The 13,828-nt window shown below is 47.6% G+C and overlaps 1 protein-coding gene across 4 annotated transcripts in view; it reads left to right on the top strand.

Annotated features, from left to right (window-relative positions):
* The window catches only part of LRRK1 (leucine rich repeat kinase 1), a 101,294-nt gene that overhangs the window by 71,370 nt on the left and 16,096 nt on the right, over positions 1-13,828 (top strand). For all 4 annotated transcript variants that reach the window (XM_090028731.1, XM_090028729.1, XM_090028730.1 and 1 more), the window contains 6 exons: positions 3,449-3,620; positions 5,310-5,473; positions 6,454-6,593; positions 8,326-8,575; positions 11,540-11,706; positions 13,245-13,442. In XM_090028731.1, the coding sequence (XP_089884857.1) occupies positions 3,449-3,620; positions 5,310-5,473; positions 6,454-6,593; positions 8,326-8,575; positions 11,540-11,706; positions 13,245-13,442 (1,091 nt within the window). The remainder of the gene's footprint in view (positions 1-3,448; positions 3,621-5,309; positions 5,474-6,453; positions 6,594-8,325; positions 8,576-11,539; positions 11,707-13,244; positions 13,443-13,828) is intronic.

Here is a 13,828-nt window from a genome sequence, read left to right as displayed (position 1 = left end):
CTTCTTGCTGCCTTTCCTCCGTGTTGGGATAGATTTAGCTTGTGCACTAAGGATCGCTTCCTTGAGAAGCAACCACTCTTCTTGAACTCCCATCTCCCTGGGGTCACGGTCCCTGAGGGCCTGACCGACAAGCCTCTTGAGCTTGTCAAAGTCGGCTTTTCTGAAGTCAAGGACTTCTGTGTTGCTGACTGACTTGCCAGCTTTACGGCGGATGGTGAAGGTGATCAGCTCGTGGTCGCTGTCACCCAGCTTCCCATCGATCACTAGGTCGCCGATTAGGTCATCCCCCGTAGCCAGTACCAGGTCGAGCAGCGCTTTGCCTCTCGTTGGCCCATAGACTTCTTGAGTCAGGTAGAGGTCATCCACGCACGAGAGAAAGCTTTGCGCCCGCTGGGATTTTGCTGAGTGATCTTCCCACGAGATGTCCGGGTAATTGAAGTCCCCCATGACAACCAAGGTCCTGGAGCAAGCGGCTTCAGTCAGTTCCTGGGCGAACTCCTGGTCAAGCTCGGGACTTTGAGTGGGAGGTCTGTAGTAGACTCCCACCGTTGTGTCCCCTGTGCCGTGTTCCCCACGAATTTTTACCCAGAGGGTCTCTAGCTGTCCATGCGGGTCGCCAACATCAGCTTGCAGGGACATGTAGCTTTCTTTCACATAGAGAGCTACACCCCCGTCCCTTTTGTCAACACGATCCCTCCTGCACAGGGTATAGCCCTCTATACCCGTGGTCCAGTCATGGGTGGAGTTCCACCAGGTCTCCGTTATCCCAGTGACGTCATAATTCTTTGCACTGAGCAGGAGGACGAGCTCGTCCTGCTGGTTGCCCAGGCTCCTGGCATTAGTGTACAGGCAGGCAAGTGTCGCCTTGGGGGCTCTTGCCTTGCCCACAGATTGTGCCAGGGCTGGGGCAGGGGTGGGCTCCCTTAAGTGCCTTGGTCTGCTGGCTTTGCAAGGGTTGCTCAGCGGGCCAGCAGTGGCAGTAGTCCCCCCATCCCCCAGCGGGCTTAGTTTAAATCCGCTCCTGGACGCCAGCACGTTTTCTCGGGTTTAACGCAGATAAAGTCATAACACTTCTGCGTAGTCCCAGAGGCCTTCTTGACTCCTGGTCACACTCTGCCATTTTTCTCAAAGGCAATTACATTGCACCTGTGTCAGGAGCTGGGAAACAGGCTGTTGCTCAATACCCTCTGATATCTTTTCAGAGGCATCTAAGCTACCCAGCAACTCGGTTAGCTCTCCTACCACTGTTGGAGCTCTTGCCACAAGCAGCTTGCATCAGATTTATCTGCCGGCCATGCGATCGGTCCGTTTCAGTTATTATCTATTTACTAGATAAGGGTTTCATGTCTCCTGCAATGGGCAGAGAAGGCAGCTGCCAGTTTACATACTGAACGGATGGACAGCAGCATGTTTTGCATAGTTTCAGGATTTGCTTTGGCTGCTACTCAAATGCTGTGTTGAATCTCCGTCTGTGTTAGAAACCATCTTATGGTTTCGGTCCAACAGACCTCATTGGCCTTCTTATTCCTTACATTCCTAGACACGTTTTTAGATGAGCGGAGGCAAATTTATTGGCTGTCATAAGGTGAGTCTGCTCATTTTTCGGAGCAAGAACTTTAGGTCTGATATGCTTCGTGTCTCTGGAATTCATCCTGGTGAGAGATGTGTAGCCCAGCCTTGCCTTGGATGCTAAATTAAAGTCAAAAGGATGACCTATTTTATTCCAGTTTACAGGTTAAAGAAATTTATGTGATGATTTTGAATTCCAAAGGGGTTGGGTAGGATGATATCATACTTTGTTGAGTGTGTTGTATAAAAGAGAGGCTGTTATCTAGTGATGTTTCTGAACGGATCTTTTCTGATACAGCTGTTCACAGGGCACGTTAGCTGTGTAAGAGGATACATGACCCTGTGGCTAAAGCCTGAGGCTTTGACCCAGCCTTATTTTGTTCTAGTTTCAGTGTTGCCACTGCTACTCTGTTGTCTTGGTCAAGCTTTTTAGCTTCTAGCTTCAGTTTTAACTTCCAGTGCATAGCACTAAAGTCCTTACAGTTCTGTACAAGAAGTCTGTGTATTTGCAAATTATCTATTATTATTCCTCTTTGGGCCAGCATTTGAGCTATAATTTTGCTCCTCTATGCAAATGACAGTAAAAGTTTCTCTAGTCTTTCCATGCAGGAATGATAGACTTGAGAAACCCAGGTACTTGATTTTGACTGCGGAGCAGTCAGATGCCAAACCCTTGTCATTCACAGGCACAGGTTTGCACATACAGTTGACAGACTAAACTGAAAGTCAGGACTGGGTTACGGTCCCATTAAAATATATGGTCATTAATGTACAGCAGTAACACGAGGAGGTCTCTACAAACCTGTTTGTTCCAGTAGAGTGTTACTGGCTGGGAAAAGCGAGGTTTTGGGCAGGTAGTGAAAGCCATTAGCCATTTTTAAGATCAGTTGCCCACAATTTTGTTTTCCAGGATCCAGATCTAGGGGAGCATTGAAAACATAATTTAACTAAATAATAATCTTGCATGATTTTTCTCTTCCAAAGAAGCAGACTCCTATTCTGTTTTTCAAAGAGGAGTTGGTCTCCCACCAAAACTTAGTTCCCCAAATACTGGTTGCTAGGACAAATCAACATTTATTTGCTTAAGAAGTGTAGCAGGCTGCTTCGGTGCGGTGCTTTAGGAACCATAAACCACTGGTGTGATCTGGATTGTAAGAGCAGCCCTGAGGCTGCAGTAACTCTGTTAGGACTGGGGTGAAGGCCAAGGCAGCATGGCTGTCAGCCTCCGGGAGCTGGAGTCCTCTCTCTCTCTCTCCCTCCCTCTGAATGCACCCTCTTTCCATGCTCAGTTGCTTTTAGACCTAAAATGTCATCCAGCATTGGTGCTGCTGTTTTTCACTCATTACCAGAGCAGTCTCTGCACAGATGTTGTCCCTGAATATGCACATCTCTGTGGCATGGAGTTAACTCAGGTCACAGTGCCAGCTTTATTAATACAGCACTCCCCCTGGGCATTGTTAGCTCACATGCCCAGGTCCCTCTACACGGCAGTGCATTGTGTGGCCAAGAGTTGTCACAGCTCAAGGGAAACCAAAGTCATTCTAGCAACTCATCACCTTTCTTAAAGGCATTAGTTTTTGCTTCTCTTTTTTTTTTCACTGATGTTTGTTGTCTGCAGTTGACCTTCCTGAGGCATGTATGCACCGTGCCTGTTCATCGCGTGCTTATTTCCTTACTGAAAATTAAGCCCAGTCTTCTTGCCACTTGCTCTCTCCCTTCCTCTTCCATTTTCCTGGTCATAAATCTGAAGGCTTTCTAGATGCACAGTGCACTGAAACCCTCTATGCACGCTGACCGTGGCTTATGAAGTGGTAATGGTGTGCTTGCTGTTGGGAAGCCAGAGTTGAAAAGTTGAGCTGTCATGTGTGATTTGTTTCAGCTACCTCCTTCCTCATCTCCTCCCAGCCAAACCAGCACTAGACATCCATGGGCTACGACATCAGACGACCAACACGGTCCAAAGGGTGTTCAAGATGAGCTTCGTCCCAGTTGGCTTTTGGCAAAGGTTCATAGCTCGCATGTTAATTAGCCTGGCCGAGATGGACCTTCAGGTAGGTTACTGCTAAAAAATTAAGGCAGTTAAAGCTGCCATTCAACAAAAGCATAAATATCACTTGGAGTCAGCTTACAGACATTCACGGGCCCATGTCTGTCTTGCTTCGTTCTCTTGTGGTCTCTCAGGGTTTAGACCGACGTAGCAGTTGAAACATTTCAAAAGGGCTCCAGGGGTGATGAAATGCTCCCAAGCATTACACAATAGGACAACATAGCAGGAAGCAGGCATTATTTTGCACCATGCATATGTATAGGTGTCAGTCCTTCAGCATGCTATCATGCAGTGCAAACCACTCTCACCCTCTCCTAGCACTCCCCCGCGCTCCCTGCATCCTGGGGCTCCCAGCACCTGGGGTGCTCCCTGGGGCTGTGGCATTTAGGGCACCTCAGCTCCCTGCATTTCCAGCACCTGGTACATTCAGGGCACCAAGGCTCCTGGCGCTTCAGTCCTGTGGCTCTCTGCACTCTGGCCCCAGCACCCTAATGCCTGGAGAGCCACATGCTGGGAACCGCAGCTGTGGCGTGCAGGAAGCAGCAGTGCTCTGATGTTCCCTGCCCCGCCCCCCGGCACTGACCATCTGCTCTGCTCCCGGGGTGGAGGGGGTGGGGGTAGCAGAGTTTCAGGTGGTCGCTTCTCCCTGTTGCACCCTCTGGCTGGAAAGCTCACGGCAGCATGCAGCCTGGGTGCTTTTGAAGTGCTCCAGCCAGGAGGCATAGTGTGATAGGCACAGCCGTATATATTGAATACAAGAAATAACCAAATCCAAGAGTGTTTTGTGAGGTTGCCAGATGCTGTTCATTTCATGGTCGTCTGCAGCAGCTCTCCGTAAAATGTGCTAACGCCACTAGACACTGGTATAGCCATCCAGTCACTCCACTACTTTACCATTCGCTTAGTACCTGTGCCTTTGCACTGTAATAGTACTGTTGATGTATGGGTCACCTAGGGTCAGATGCTCTTCCAACTATTAAGTGTCTGAGTAGACTTAGATGCCCAAATGAGATTCTTTCTGAAAAAGAGTAGATGTAAGAGGTAGGTGGCTACTCCTCCTCCCTGCTCGTTTGTGCCTTATTCTGAGAGATTCAATAGTAGCATGTTAGAAAGGTGCCACATTCATGGGATATCTCTATACTATGCTGCTCACTGCAGCTTCCCAACTGGCAAAACACATGAATTTACTACCACGCTGTGCTGAAGTTTGCAGATAAAAAATTGAATGGGTGACTGTCCACAAGAAGTACAGCATGACTCGCCAGTCACTGGTTCATGGCTCTCCTCTTACATGGGATATGTAAAATCTTGTCTTTCTGTGACTATGTTTGTGTTCATGCTGTCACAAAATTACTTGAGGAATTAGGTAATTCCAAAATTACCTTAGATAACAAGTTTTTTCCTAGTTCTGGACACTGTAATGGGAAGGTCATGAGGACCACCTGAGCTGGCCAGTAGGAGAAGGCAGGGTAGATTTGCACATTAGAGACTAACTAAAGTAGGTCTATAAGTGGATGTATAGCACAAGCTTTCGTGAGCTAGAGCACACGTCATTAGATGCTGTGAAAGGATGTGCAGGGAGCAGTGTTTGAGGAAGAGAGAGCTTTTCAACCTGCTGGTTTGAGTAAAGGAAACCCCTACGTGAGAAGCCTCAGGAGCAAATAATTGTGACACATTTTCCTGGTCTTTTCAGCTGTTTGAAAACAAGAAGAACACCAAGAATAGGAACAAGCAGCTGACCATCTACAGCTTCACGGGCACTCAGAGGAACCGCTGCAGCACCTTCCGGGTCAAGAGGACCCACACCGTTTACTGGCAGGAAGGGCTCTTCGTTACCTTTGACGGGGGCTACCTCAGGTAACTGGTGCTCTGGTGCAGCCAGCCTCGCAGGAGTGTCCAGGAACATGTGAAAATGTGTCAGACTAAATGGAAACCCATTCACTTTAATGGAAGAGAAGTTTTCCTTTAGCATTTAGCACTCAGTGGATAAAACCCTAGATCAACGGTGATGATTCCAGTTGGTCTCAAATCTATATCACTTACTGTAGTGAGACCAACCTTTTTTGCATGCCACAACTTAAGCCTTGCACCCTCCCTGAATGCCAGTCCGATCCCTTTCTCCTCCCCAAGCTGCTTTGTTTTCTGCTCTTTGCCTGAACTGCTGCTCTGCTTTCTACTCCCTGCTTGATCTGCCATGCACAGAGGCTGCCATGCCACTTGACCAGCCGTGCTGCAGGTTGGCCACCTCTGACTTACTGTTCTCTGAATAACCTTTGGAGGTGCCAACTCTCCCCTTTCTCTGCATAATGCATCTAGGCACACAGAAAGATGTTCAACTGTTTGGTGCAGAATTAGCCAGCTAGCTCAAAATCCCATTGCTGTGAAAAACCCAAGGGGTCGCACACAAACAGCTGTCTCTTACAATGTCTCAAGCATGTTTTGAAGGCATGCTAAAGGCATGCATCTCCCTTTGGAGATTGGCCCCTTGAGGTTGTATTATTGGTACTCAGCTGAACTCTCCAGTGCTTTTTTCTATAATCTCCAGCCTTTGCTCAGGCTCACATTTCCTGTTGGGTTGACTGTATTTCCATTTGCACTTTGTAAGCAACCAGCTTCTTCATGCTTCTGTGCCAGAACATTCTCTCCAGACGTTTGCAGAGTTGATTTGGTTTGGCCATCGTGTTCATATCTGAGCTAACTTTTCCTTTGATTAATGATAAATGACCTGCAGTTTTATGCTTCTGAGTATCAAATATTTGGCTAGAAAAAGAAAAAAGCTGTTAACTTTCATGCATTACAGCTGCTTTCTCAGTAATTTTTCACTTTCCCTAACGCAGTGTGGAATCGTCCGACGTGAACTGGAAAAAGAAGAAAAGCGGTGGAATTAAAATTATCTGCCAGTCAGAAATGAGAGATTTTTCAGCAATGGCTTTCATCACGGACCACGTCAATTCCTTGATCGATCAGTGGTTTCCTGGTAAGAATGACGGGTGTCTTCCATGCAGTGTTATGTCTCAAACCTTTTCTTTTTTTGGCAAATTGCTCCTAGGACATGCTGTCAGTGTGTGTAAAACAAGGCAGCAGATGAAGACTGTCCCCCTGAAAAGCAGTCTTGAGACTCTTACAGCCCAAAGTATGGGTTCCCAACCTTTAGCATGGGTAGGGACAAATGATCAGATGAAAGCGAGTGAACTGCGGGTTGCGACATACGGTGGAACCAGCTTTTTCACAGTAACTCTTCATGCATCCACAGTTACCCTGCGGTGAGCACAAGCTAACCTGGGACAATGTAGCCCCGGTTAGCAGGCTAATCGCAGACGCACGAGTAAGTGCCGCATGTGAGCAATTCCACAGCAGGTACCCAACTCCATCAGCTCGCTTTAGCATCTTTGTTCGTCCATGTCCCTGGCACCACTGGACACGCGTGCCACTATTGGTGGTGTGCAATTCATATCTGATAAGGCTTCACTTCACCAGCCTTTTTTCTGGTGGTCTGTGACTAGATCAGATAGTTTGGAAACAGAGGATCTAGAGGCAGGATCCCTAGCGCACAACTCTTCACAGATGCAGCAAGGTGTGAGCATTATTTACAGAGAGACCCATCACTCAAAATCCTAAAAGCAAAATCAAATGAGATGTTCCTGTGCACACAAGACACACACCTACTCCTGAAGAAATGGGTGACAAGACTCACCAATGAGCTTAGTAAAGGCTGAATTAGGTCTGTGTGCCTGGAGTGAAGTGTGTGTGCAGGTCCCAATGACAAAATCCCTGTGTCACCAGTGGAGGCCTGGGTTTCATTTCTAAGACCCAAAGCACTGGGGCATTGCCATTGACCCCAGTACCCAATGCTGGGAGCTCTGCACCAACAGAACAGTATGCACTTGAATGATTACTCCTGCTTTACAACAGTGAGATCAGAATAAGGCCCAGTGTTAACCAATGGGTCTTTCAATCCGCAAATAAATTTTTATTAAATAAACCATGACTGTGGTTGTGTTTGAGATTGCCTCATATTGGTTTAGAGATCAGCATCTTTTCACCTCTGATCTTTAGAAAACAAGAATGAAGAATTGTCACATCCCAATATTATCCAGGTGCATTTTTCTGTTTTATCTGAGATTGCCCTGAGAAGTGGGGGGCATGCCCAGTAAGGCTTTCTCCTGAATTTGTTCATTAAAGAAAAAACACTGAATGTTGAACACTGGCTCTGAGAAGAGTGGGGAAAACAAAGGCTTTCTTCTGAGTTTGTTTCTTAAAATAATAAAACAATGAGGTTTGAGCATTGCCATGATTCCCGAGACCTCTTGCAAAGCAGATTGATCGCTGGTGAGAGAGATAAAAATGCCCTCCAGCAAAGAGAAAGACAAAGCAGTCATTCATCCAGTGAGCAGAGGGTTGCTCTCAGGCCCTGTATTCTTATACCCCCACATTTCCAGTGCACTGAAAATATTTTTTAAGGAAGCCTGCCTATTACTTACTTCTGAAGGTCAGACTAAAGGCGCGGGCAGCTCTGTCGACTGCCTTGAGTTGACATCGCTTCCATCTGGTCCTTGTTCCCCATGGCTGTTGTGCAAATAGGTATTTTTTGGTCACAGTTAATAAAGTGGAGGAGCTGCTCTCGTCCCACGGGCGCTTTGGGAGCAGGGGGCATTTGAAAGCTCTGCAGATTGTTGTCTCACGTCTGTTGTCGGGGTTTTCTCGTTCAGCCCTCACAGCTACCGAGAGCGACGGGACTTTGCTGATGGAACAGTATGTCCCCTGCCACATCTGTGCCACTTTGAGAGCGGAGGAGAATGAGGCTAACAGAAAAGCAGATGACGTGCAGTATTTTAACATGGAGGACTGTGTCCTAACAGCGATAGAGCTGGATTGCATCGAGTGTCCAAGCCACCCTGATATCCCGGTTCCCCTGCAAGAGCTGGTCCCCGAGCTTTTCATGACTGATTTTCCTGCTAGGTAAGGTTACTTAACAGTCACTAGTTGCACCTCAGATGTGCCGTATATAATTCTCTTTGCATGCCTTCCATCTTACCTCCTAGATATCTGTATCAGCCACTGACGCGGAGACCAGTTCTCTCCCCACCCCCTCCCACAACACTGCATCCTAGCCTGCATTCACCTTGCTTACAGTCAGTGCCTCCTCTGTTTGCAATCACAGGGATGCAGCATGGCACTGACCTGTTAAAAACCATGCCCCATTACAGTAACGAGTCTCTCCAAATCCCTGTTATGCAGAAAAAGGAGCCTTTAATAGGTTACTCACAAAGATTACTGCAGTGTTTGTATGCAGTTCTGAGTCTGACCATCCATTAGATTTAAAGGGGGTGGGGCTTAGATTTGGGGCTCACTACAATTTTCAAATTTGGACTCAGCCCCTGAATTTGAGGGGGGGAGGTTTGAGCTTGGCGGCTGTGAATGGGTTACTACCCTCAGCCAGGTAAGGGGCCTGGGTACATGCAATGCATTGCCTCCAGCTTCCTGATGAGCGATCTGTACACATCCCTTCCTGGCAAGCTGACTTGGATTCCAGCTTCTGCTGTCATGGGAAGATCCAACACAATTGGTTTCAACAGTGGATTCAGGGTTTTGGCTGCAGTTCACGGAGACATGGCTGTTACTTCCTGCATAGGAAGGCCTCTGCTCAATAGAATACGTGCTGCCACAGACAGAGACTTCAAACCCCTGAACTTTTTTTCTAAGAAGGATTCAATCCTGTGCCCGCTGGCTGGCTCAAATGTAATTTCCAGGCTTAAGACTATGAAAGCATTTCTTAGTGTCCAAAGCATATTTGATCCACCAGAAATTGGGCATCAAGCTAAACATGCTGTAGAAAGCAATGGCATTTCCTGAATTTTCTCCTCACAGACTTTGGTCTCCAAAGGGCTATTCAAGGCTATTTTCCCCACTTATTTCAAGAAATCCTCCATTCCCTGATGATTGGAGCCTGCTCCACTACTCCTAATGCTTTTTACAAATCTAATCATGACTGAGTAGGAGAGAACTGGCCTTTAAAATAAATTACCCAATACTTTTCTCATGCCCTCAAGTGAACCAGAGCCATTTGCTCAAAGGTTTTGATCTCTTCTCTACATGCTCTATGGTTTCTACTTTATTTCTTCTTGCCATTTCCTCTGTTGTTTCTACCTAACCATAAGTGTATCTCTTGACTTCTAACTGGCCAGCAGGCCCTTCTGGGCTCCTTGTCCTCACTCCCATTATCGTGGCACTGTATACAGGAAAGAAGGTGGAAGTGGGTAGGAAGTTTTTCCTCCCAACCCAAAGAGAAAGGTCACCAGGCATGTAAGGGTTGAGCCAAAAGATTTTGCTTCTTCGAATGAAAGAATTAAATAAGCAGTGCATTTATGGGGAGTGGGATCTTCTTTTGGCTTGGTCTGTTTGCCCATCGGTTTTGCACACCCAAAAGCCAGTCCCAGCTGCATGCTAATATTGATTTTAGGTTGGATGCGTTATACACCAAAGCCCATATAGGAAAAGGCTGCATTGCTGTAACTAACTGCGGGGACAGTGGAGCTGTGGAAGAAGGGCCCATTTCAGGTGCAGTTTTTTGAGGCCTTCTGAGTAGTGCTCAAGTATAGAGGTTTCCACATGTTGCAGACTCTGAGAAGTGTCTGAGTGTTAATTTTTTTTATGGCATACAAAAAACTAGAACTCTTGCTTCAAAATGATACCTTTTATTAGAGGAAGTGGGCAGCATTCACTGAGAAGAACCCATTTCATTGACAGTACTGCAGTTGCCTTGCAGGTCAGAGCATCTCACATGGTGAACATTGAAGAAGACAACCGAGCAATGGAGAAAGGAGGGTTTTCCACATCAGAGCAGTAATGTCCCTTGAAAGGGAGGAAGCACCTGTATGTGCTGTGCCCTGCACTGAAATGTTTGCATCGGCCCTTTTGATGAAGCTGGGCTGAGCTTTGAGTTTGTGCCTGGTCCCACTGCAAAAGTTTTGTATAGCTCTGATATAACAGCTTTGCTGCGGCAGAACATTAGCTGCTGTGGGCCCCTTGCCTTACCTGCGGCAGGTTAGGGCGTTATGTCTGGTTGTATCAGGGTTGACAGTGTGGTTTTGCTAATATATTAGGCAATGCATTTGTACAGGACGGTTTGGATGAGGACGATCCTGCCTCAAGCAGAGGGTTGGCCTAGATATGACCTCAAAAGGTCCCTTCCAGTCCAAATTCTTTATGATTTGATAACCCAAAAGGTGTGTAGGAGACAGGCACTAGGGGCCAGAGAGCACAACTTCGACCCCACTTATAAATTATTGTATAGTGTCCTTCCTCAAGACATATGGGCATTAAGCAAGACAAGAGGCTTGGGTCCTTCCCCTCCTGTGCTGTCTGTGTGCCTCACACCTCTCTAGCGGGTATAGAGCAGAGCTCTGAGTACTCTTTAAGCCAACCGGCATCCCAAGCAGCTGGTACCCAAGCTCCCCAAGGTTGCACTGGACCCTAATCAGAGCCTGGTCTTGTTCAGAAACACTGAAGAGGAGTAGGAGGCAGAGGAGGTGGAAACCTGTTAAAATGGCCATACCTTATAATGATCAGCTTGCATTTGTCATGTGCCTCAAGGGGGAATTTGGCTCCTCAAATGCTTTTCAGGATACTATTTGTTTGCTCTGAGATATGTTTAATTTGCTGAACGGCCCCTTTCACTTGCTTGATAGAGCTGTTCTTCATGGGGGAAACGCGCACAAGGCTTTTTGGCCTGTTGAAAAGAAAGCTGACAAAGCAGCTTGGGCATGGCACGAGCCCGTCCTCCCCGTGGAAAGCTGTTGCTGAGCTGAAAACCTTTTAAAATGCGAAAAACCAAATGGACAGAAGAAATGAGATGGATTGAATGTACAAGTCACAGGGAGCTTTATATATATATATATATTTTTTTTTTTACATTTCTGACAGGCTCTTCTTGGAAAATAGCAAACTGGAATACAGCGAAAATGAAATCAATGTTCTTGGCCAGGGGGGAAGCGGAACGGTTATATACCAGGCACGGTACCAAGGAAAACGAGTGGCGGTGAAGAGATTTCAGATTAAAAAATGCAAGAGTTCTCCTAATTCTGCTGCAGGTACCGTGCCCTTCTTAACATGCTCTGTACACACAGCACTTCTGGGTTAGGATGTAGTTGGCTTTGGCCTGTTTTACATGATACTGCTTTAAAACAGCAAAATTTGCATGTGTGGGTGAGGAAGGAGGGTGATATTGTTTTAAAACCTCTACTCTAAAAAACACCCCCAAGAAATGGAGAACAGCGGTTGACATTGGGGCAGGTGCTCTGCTCACCGGGTCAGCTGGGACCTGGAGCAGCGCCTAGGGAGAGCCCTCGGGCAGGGACAAAAGAGGGGATTTCACATCCCTTCCCTCCTGGTTTGTTCTCCTCCGCTGTTCGCTGGCAGAGAGGAAGGCTGATTTTGAGGACAAGGCGCTGGGCTGGTGCTTAAGAGATCAGGGTTTGGTTTCCATATGTGACCCTGGACAAGCTGCGTAACCGGTCCACAGTTCAGCCTCCCATCTGTGAAGTCCACCGTGTTATGTTGTCTTCAACAGACTCTGGGCCAGGGCGGTCTCACTCCACACTGGTCCAGAACCTGTCACTGGTTGGTTTTGGCTGGGGTCTTGATAAAAAAAAAAAAAAAATAGCAGTTCAGTCCTCTCGGGCCATGTTCAAGGCACTTCCCTCTGGGATGGATGGGGAGTCGGAGAGGTACAGAGCCAAGTCAGGTAAATCATCTGGTGTCCCCCTTGCGGGTAGGAACAGCTGAGTTCAGTAGTGCTCTGTGCAGCTTAGGTCTAGATCGTGAGTGATGGGGCTTCCTCCATTCCCCGAGGAGGCTGGATGAGAGCATGTCTCTTCGCTGTGACTTCTAAGGACATGGGGCCTCCCTGAGCAGTGGAAGAGAGCAGCTACTGCAGCGTTGGCAGCCCTCCTTGGAAAAGACTGGGACCAGCCGTGACTCTAGCCTTGAACAGCCTTTGCTTTCCCTTAGCACAAAGGCTGCCTGCCTACAAAGAAGCGTTTGGACGCTTATCTTTCTGGGATCCTTTGACCCGAGCTCACTTCTTGCCTTTGGGGTAGGGGGCTGGACCCAGTGATCTTCCCTTCCAGCCCTAATGTCTATGAAATACATGTGCTGCCCTAGGAGAAATGCAAGATGAGGGTGGGACTGAAAGGGCAAGAGCCTCTTTCCCCTAAGTTTTATATAGTGTAACATGCTGCTATGTGTTGTCGACTGTCTCGTGTTGACTCTCTCACCTAGGCTGTAGGGTGAGATGTTCCAAATCACGTGAGTGATTGAAGAGCAATAATAATTCCACTTGGCTTTTGCCAGGTCTTGTGCTCCTCAGTCACTTAGGCTGTTGGGAGAGCCTCACACCCTCTGTGCAGCTGTTCCTCTGGGCAGTGGCGTCGCTCCCTCTCACAGCAGCAGTAATGCTTGCAGCAAAATGAGAACATGGCCCCCGCGCAAACCAAAGCACCACTTGCTCCCTGCCCTACATTGCTCAGCTCCCTGCCTCCTACAAACGGCTTCAGCTTCCCGAGGAAGCAGAAGGCGCCCAGTGCGTAGTGCTGGTTGGTTGTAACGAGAGATCTCGGTGTTTCACTAGATACCATGCTGAAGCACCTGCGTGCCATGGATGCCATGAAGAACTTCTCAGAGTTTCGGCAGGAAGCCAGCATGCTCCACTCCTTGCAGCACCCATGCATCGTGTCCCTGATTGGCATTAGCATCCATCCTCTCTGCTTTGCCCTGGACTTGGCCCCTTTGGGCAGCCTCACTACCGTCTTATCCGAAAACTCCAGAGGTAACAGCGGAGCCTTCTTGCTTAATCCTTACACTGCAGGGTACTGTAGGGTAATGCTGAAACTGCTGGCCAAGGGGTTGAAGGAAATGCTTTATTCCTGGATGGGTGGGAGGGAGATGAAATTGTTTCCAAGATGGGCCGCTGTGGGACCTCATCAAAATTGACGTTATGAGTCAGATCTGGATACCCAAGTCTCCTTTGCATGTGGGGTTTTGAAGCTTGTTTTAATTCCACGTGTATTGTGTTTCATGCTCTCTGCTGGAAATCAGGTAGCAGAGACTAAATTGCCATCTTACTGTGGTAGTTTTGCCAATGCAAACTTAAGAGAGCCAAGTTGAAAGTTGGGTGAGGCTGTTTTAATTACGAGGGCCTCAGCACTTCGTCAG

The sequence above is a fragment of the Crocodylus siamensis genome, chromosome 15, assembly GCF_052110815.1.
Source record: "Crocodylus siamensis isolate JL-2025a chromosome 15, ASM5211081v1, whole genome shotgun sequence".
NCBI classification, from domain to species: Eukaryota; Metazoa; Chordata; order Crocodylia; family Crocodylidae; genus Crocodylus; species Crocodylus siamensis.
The sequence above is the reverse complement of the archived record's forward strand: the minus strand, read 5'-3'. Positions and strand labels throughout refer to the sequence as shown.